Source organism: Leptinotarsa decemlineata, unplaced genomic scaffold (assembly GCF_025532065.1).
Source record: "Leptinotarsa decemlineata unplaced genomic scaffold, Ldec_3_MD MMD2_P_RNA_scaffold_6, whole genome shotgun sequence".
NCBI classification, from domain to species: domain Eukaryota; kingdom Metazoa; phylum Arthropoda; class Insecta; order Coleoptera; family Chrysomelidae; genus Leptinotarsa; species Leptinotarsa decemlineata.
This window is the reverse complement of record NW_027412533.1, coordinates 18,195,445-18,202,584: the sequence shown is the minus strand read 5'-3', so window position 1 is coordinate 18,202,584 and position 7,140 is coordinate 18,195,445. Positions and strand designations below refer to the sequence as shown.

The following is a 7,140-nucleotide window of genomic DNA, read 5'->3' as shown; positions in this document are numbered from 1 at the left end:
TTTTTTTTATTTCCGTAGACTGTAATCATCATTATCATGTTAAAGATAGAAAAATATACTTAGATTTGGGAAATAATTAATATTTCATGTAAAGATGTGTATGTGTGTGTTAGAGCGAGAGATGCGTGTGACGTAATCGATGCAAAGAGAGATGGAGATGGTATCGAGGTTTAACCGGTAGCTAGCGCAAGCAGGTGTTGCCGGTTGTTACAAATGAATCGTTGTGTATGGGGCAATGTAGCGTTGCCAAATACTCAAATTTGGGAAATAATTAATATTTCATGTAAATATGTGTATGTGTGTGTAAGAGCGAGAGACGCGTGTGACGTAATCGAGACAAAGAGAGATGGAGATGGTATCGAGGTTATACGCTGTCAATGCCAGCATGGCAGGTTCGGCGTTGCCGCTTGTACAATAAATCATTGTTTATGGGGTAATGTAGCGTTGCCGGTTTGAAAATGGAGGGTTAGGAATACGACTGTGTACGGATGTTTCGGAATACATCATTTAAAGGAGAAAACATGGCGTCGAAGTGTACAGGGTGCGTCAAAATGAACCATTTAAGAAAAAACATGTCAGTTTACCAGAAGTCTAGCATTCCAACATGCCAAAAGGGTAATAATTCTCGTATCTTTGTTAACCAAGTAAGCATCATCGAGAGAAAGATGACACCCAAAAGTGTCAAGAGGTTACGCGTTGTAGACTCAACGTGAGGACAATGGGGGAGCGAAATATTGACAATGACATTTCAGAATACGTTGTTTTGCATAAGTTTCAACCGTTTTGCGTGCGTTTTTGATCGTTTTACGTGCGTTTTCGATCGTTTTTCTTGCGTTTTCGACCGGTTCACGTGCGTTTACGACCGTTTTTCGTGCGCTTGTTTTGCGTGTGTTTTCGACCGTATTCCGTGCGTTGATGGGTATGAGCATGTTGAATGTTAGATGAGTTGTGTTGATGACGCCTGTATTGTTGGGAAAAGTCCAACCGGAGGTGGCCATGTGTTTGATATCTTCGTCGGTGTAGATAAGAAAGCCTCTAACAGTACTAACAATTCCAAGTTCACAATCTGCTTCCAATTCCTTACCACTCTGTTCATAACTAGCAGATTGGAATATGAAAGCACCAGCATTGTTTACGAATGACACCTTACCGTCCCCTTTGGTCTTCTCAACTTTTCCACTAATGAACAGCAGACTATCGTACAAAGCATCGTAGGCATCAGATTAATTGATGTTGATTTCAATAACATCGTTGTTGCGAAAAGACTTGACATAGGGATAGTAGGTACGCCACTCTACCTTTTGTATGGACTCATCGATTTGCGGTGTTCGGAAAATGTTGAACACTTGATTGAACAAGATGATAACCAAGAGATTCCAGAAACAATTTATTTTCCGTTGTCAATAGTTGTCGACTGTGAAGGTCTTCGTGAAGACTGATTTGGGGTACAGAGGTGAATTATTTTTATAGATAGTCAGCACCATACTTCCGCATCAATTCCAAACGAATTTTTTCTTCGTTTCGGAAATTAATGAGCCTAGAATGTTGGTCGAGCACTCGCAGCGTAATATTGTTAATTTCGTCTCTATGTGCAATAGGTAGGTAAATGGAGTGATTAGGTGTTTCGTCAATTGCATACCCAGGATCAACACCAACAGCAAATTCGTATATCGTATGAGTCGGTGTGTCGTTGTAGAAGGCTCCAAACGTAATGTTGCTATCTATGTGAATGGTGCGTACTTCAATGATATCCACAGATAGATTAGATTCGTAATGTTTGCTTGATTTGAGAAGAGTAGATAAAAACCCCGGTATGTGAGCCAAGCTATTCGCAGGTCGGAAATCAATCGAGTGTTTCAGACAGAATATTTCACTTTTCAGCGTATTATTATCCGGTTTTAGATAGAAAAAATCATCAGGGTTTTCCTTGAACGTTTCAGGTGAGATGTATTCGTTTATTGATCCTTCAATTTCATAACAACAACAACGATAACAGGGATATCGATGCTTTTTTGTTTAGTTCTGTCATCGTTTTCATGGAAGTAGAATTACGTACCTTCTTCAATGTTGGGTATACTGTTGTACGAATGGAAACTGAGCAAAGCCAAAGTATATTCAGAATCACAATCTAAATGAATGGGTGGATTGAAATCGATGGAGAGCGTCGAAGAACGACTCGTTAGCGTTAATATCATAGACATGACTGATATAATGTCAGTATGACATCTCCTTAAATATTGATCGAAACAACAACAAGATTTTGAATAAAAATCATTCATTCCCACAATAATAACATTCTATTTGTGAACTCACAGGACCATAATACATTGCTTTTTGTAGCGATGACGCAGCTGATGTAGGTTGTGGTACCTACATGTCGGTAATGGATGAAACATGGTAAACGAATCTGCAAAGCAAATTGATGTTGGTAGTCCTTTGGTAATCTATGCCAAACATCCAATAATTCCCAAGGTTCAGCATTCTCAATCAAATAGTCGATCAATAAAGTTTTCAATTCAGCATCGATTAAATCTCGTAAAGATTTATCTTTAACCATTTTCACAGATATAATGGAGCAGAAACTGTAGGCACAGATGTCCGCAATTAATCTGGTCAGAATTTTTATACAGATCATCATTATATGTAATCGTTATACCTCCTCCAAAATATCTTACCAATTTCATTGGAGGTTTGAGATTACCGATACTATCAAAATATTGTACAGCATTGCCGTTTTTAATGTGAGGTACCCATTGAGTGCCTTTATTCAATCGAGAATCCAAGTTCAATACAGCACATTCTCGCAGCCGAGGACCACGCATAAAAACTTCACGAAAATGTGGAATTCTCAGTTGACAGGCACATTTTTGATTTTCCCAATCCTATAATACTCTATGGGGTAGCTTCAGTAGGAGTTTTTTTTGCTTTTTCAAGTAAAGACCTCTCCCTCTGCGTTGCTGTTGTTTCTTTAGGAACAGACCAAATCCTCGAGGTGTTTTGCGTAGGTACAAACCGGAACCTAATTGTTCCAAAGCTTCATTGTGACGTTGATCTTCAAGTTTCTTTTTGGAATTTTTAGCATCTATTTAGGTTTTAGCGAGAGCGCCTGCTCCACCTGCAAACGAACCCAAAGCTGAAAGGGCAGCAAATATAGGTATGAGGGAAAGGATTTCTCCAGATTTTGCTTCGAATGGTATTATCTTAGGTCTCCGTATGTTTTTACGTCCTCCAGCTTGACTCAATGCCATTTAAGCAGCTCGCAATTTCTATATTTTCTCAATATTGGTAGGATGTGGCTTCCAATTTTTAGTAATTTTTTGAAGTATATTATGTCGAAATGACAACCCCATGCCAAGCTTACGTTTTGCTTTCATTGTTATAGTTACGAGCCAAGCTGCAGCTTTATCACCAAATCTAGCGTCTTTCGATTTAACGCGTTCCCAAGCTCTATTTTCCAACACTTGATCTGCTTTATGACGGTCTTCTAAGAAGTCGCTTTGAGAGTACGCGATATCGTGATCTTTACAATATTCGTTCCCATTTCAATTTGGTGTCTGATCCGCAAAACTGATAACCAGATAGATGTAATTCGAACGGGAGCTTATTGATAAGCGAATTGACGACACCTGCACTGGAGTAAGTCAACATTGAGAATGAGTGGGTGATGACTGTGATATTTTTATTTATAACCATACGCACCCATTGTCCAGCATCACATCATGGAAATCGTTCAACAAGACAAGACATTACCTATTGGAAATTTAGACTTTTTGAATGGAGCCAACAATAGTAGTGTGGTTGGGAAGCACGGTATATTATTACCCAATTCGTTTTGTGCAATAATTTGTGGGTCGAGTGGTTGTGGAAAGACAAACGCTATCTTAACATCGCTATTCCACCCGAATGGCGCCAAATTTGTGAATATCTACGTATATTCAAAATCATTGTATTTTGGCTCTGAAATTGGGCAAATCCGAAGAAGATGAGTCATTGCAAAGATATTTCAAACCTCTGTCTATTCCATTGAGGGAAATAGCAAATAAAACAACTACACAGTCAGCTAGTACCCTATTGAAAACTGAGGCAAAAACCGAAGTCAAACAAGAGAGAGTGGAAGAGCGTGAAACGACCCCATTCCAATCCCTCGTACATGTTGCAGATGAGGATGATGATGATGATAATGAAAACTTCTTTAGTGGGTATTCAGAAGACGAACAAGACGACAACGTCGCTTCAGGCATAAATTAACAAGTTTTAGAAGAATATATCGATCAATATCCGACAATGTCTCAACCGTACATTAAAAAACATTGGGAAAATGACATGGAAATCGACAATGTATACGGTCCCATATATGATGGGGTATCTTCAAAATGGTTACTAGGCAGAAAGGAAATCGATTTTGACAAGCGTAGCGGATACATAAAATTGGCTGGGTATCACTGGAAAGGAACACCCGGTATATATGAACTGTTATTTCTCGACATGCCTGAAAATTATAATGCCGAGGATTTGAATATATACAAAAAGATTTTGGATTTATCGAGCGCTCACAAGAATTCGGCTAGGTATCTAAAAGGCACACAGAGATACAAGTACACCAACATAATCAAAACGTTGTTTCCTACAGCAGGAAATCGTCGTGAAACTGGTACTGGGTTTTTTCAACCTAAAACACCTCTTACTACTACTACTGTGATGACATCTTGTCTACTCAAAACGTCACCTCTTGCAATGACATTCAATACGAAACCCATTGAATACATTCATTGGGACGATCCCAACGAGCTATGCGAACGTCTCAAATTATTGCTAGCCTCTTGAGATGCAGGAAATACTTCACACAACAATGAAGTCATTGCCATTTCAAATGAACTCAAAGAAGCAAAAAATATTCTATAAGATACACTACCTTCCCCAATACATTATCATTCTCAAAATGGTTATCGACCAGTTTGGACGCAGCGACAGCAACAGAAAGCGAGAATTGCCAACGCCCTCTGGAGGATGTTTGTTGCATTATACCTCAGGTGGTAATATTCATTGTGGTGATGTGAAATTGTGTCATGTGAAGAGCCCCACCACTGATTACGATGTTGCTGATTAAAAGTATGTGGATGGAACCGACAAAGAACTTGCTTCATTTATATATCAGCTAGCTGAGCAACACGAAAACTAAATGACCCAAGTAAATGAAAAACTAACCAAATTTCAAGGTGACTTCTCCAAACAAATCACCGAAATTAATTCGAAAGTACAATCTACTATCAAGGAAATCAAAAAGATACAAAATGAAATTTAAGCGTAATCATAATGAAAGAGCGGGGTTCACACACCTTCACCATCAGTCGTCATGACTTCCAAAGATAAGATTCAACTTGTCAATGAACTACATGAACCAATTAGGAAAAATTATCTTCTACGCCGTACAGTTATCAAAGAAAAAGATGACTTATGGCAGAAGAACTTGGCTGAGATGAGATCGTTCGCTCACCAAAATCGAAATTTCAAACTCATTCTAGTCGTCATCGATTGTTTTTCGAAATTCGTGTGAACTAGACCACTGAAATCAAAAACGTGAGAGGAAATTACCAAAACGTTTTCAGACATCTTGACAGATACGAAACGTTGTCCAAAAAATTTACAAACCGATCAAGGTAAAGAATTTTACAACAATAAGTTTCAAACTTTGATGAAAAAACATGGAATGAATCACTACAATACGTACAGCATCACTAAGGCTTTTATGGCTGAACGTACCATTAGAACGTTGGAAGAAAGACTTTTCAAATATTTTAGCCTGAATGGCACCTACAAATGGTTGAATGTTCTGCCTGAAATCATAAAATCCTACAATGATTAGCGACATTCGAAGACGGGTATACCTTCTAAAATCACCAAAACCAACAAAAAACAAATTCTTAAATCAACATTCACCCATCTGAAGACAGCTGGACCAAGAAAATTCAAAGTCGATGATGTTGTACGAATCAATAAGGCGAAACACGTTTTCGAAAAACGCTATACGCCCAATTGGACTACGGAATTATTCAAAATTATCAGTCAACATTACTAACCCTGCCACCTTTATGCTAGAAGATATGCAGGGTGCACCTATTAGGGGTGCTTTCTATGGGGAAGAATTACAAAAACCTGCAAATCCTGATATATATCTCGTGGAAAAATTCTTGAGGAAGAAAGATAAAGAAATGTACGTTAAATGGCTGGGTTTGGATGACAAACACAACAGTTGGATCGAAAATGTCTATTTTGTATAGAATCTTATGGAAAACAAGCACACTGCCAATGTATTGGGAGGGCCTTTTGTGAAAAAATATTTGTGTGTTTAACAAATGCAACATATTTGAAATGGACCACGTGATCTGAAACTATAAGAGCGCATGCAAACACAGATGGATTTTCAGTTTGAAAACGAAAATGTCTTTCGATAGTGGTTACTCTAGTGAAGTTGAAGTGATGTTCGACAGTGATGGTGAAGATCACAATGGAACTCTGGATGCAATAGACAGAGCGTTGGAGCAATACGAAATGGCCGCTCGAAACTAACATCAATTGCTGTTGATGGCATTCCTCATGTCATCTTATGAAATTTGATGTGGCCTTAGTCCACGCAGAGACTTCAGCCCATGCATAATTTTGAAACAGCAGTTCTCCATTCGTTCCATCGATTGAACAAGTTATGAATGGGCGACCCTCATTGACATCCTGCAACAAATAAAGGAAAATTTCTTTGAATCACAAATCGATGAATGTGTAGACGAATATGATCCAATGACAACACGTGGCGGGGATTATATTTACGTCACACAGTACATCGAAAGTAATACCAAACAAGTTTCCATTTCCAAGGACACCACGATCATGGAGCTGTTTCAACGAGATGTAAACGAGATGCTGAATACTCACCTTGGTGTGCTCTCTGACCGTATCGCTATGCTGGATGCTTTGAATTTTTGTGATCATTATCGAGGAGTTTTCAATATGATAAAATCATGGTTACGTGAGAATAAAACTAATTTAACTTTGGAAGAAATCATAGAAGGTTTTTGTCAAGCCTCAGCTTTAGATAGTCTGTATGCTAATGCTTTACGTGAATATTTACTTTATTATAAACAAAAC

The 7,140-nt window shown here is 38.4% G+C and overlaps 1 protein-coding gene across 1 annotated transcript in view; it reads left to right on the top strand.

The window, feature by feature from the left end:
* The window catches only part of LOC141480200 (uncharacterized), a 6,865-nt gene extending 3,628 nt beyond the window's left edge, over positions 1-3,237 (top strand). Inside the window, exon 3 of the mRNA XM_074170090.1 lies at positions 3,098-3,237. Coding sequence (XP_074026191.1) covers positions 3,098-3,237 — 140 coding nt within the window. The remainder of the gene's footprint in view (positions 1-3,097) is intronic.
* The last annotated feature ends 3,903 nt before the right edge of the window (positions 3,238-7,140 follow it).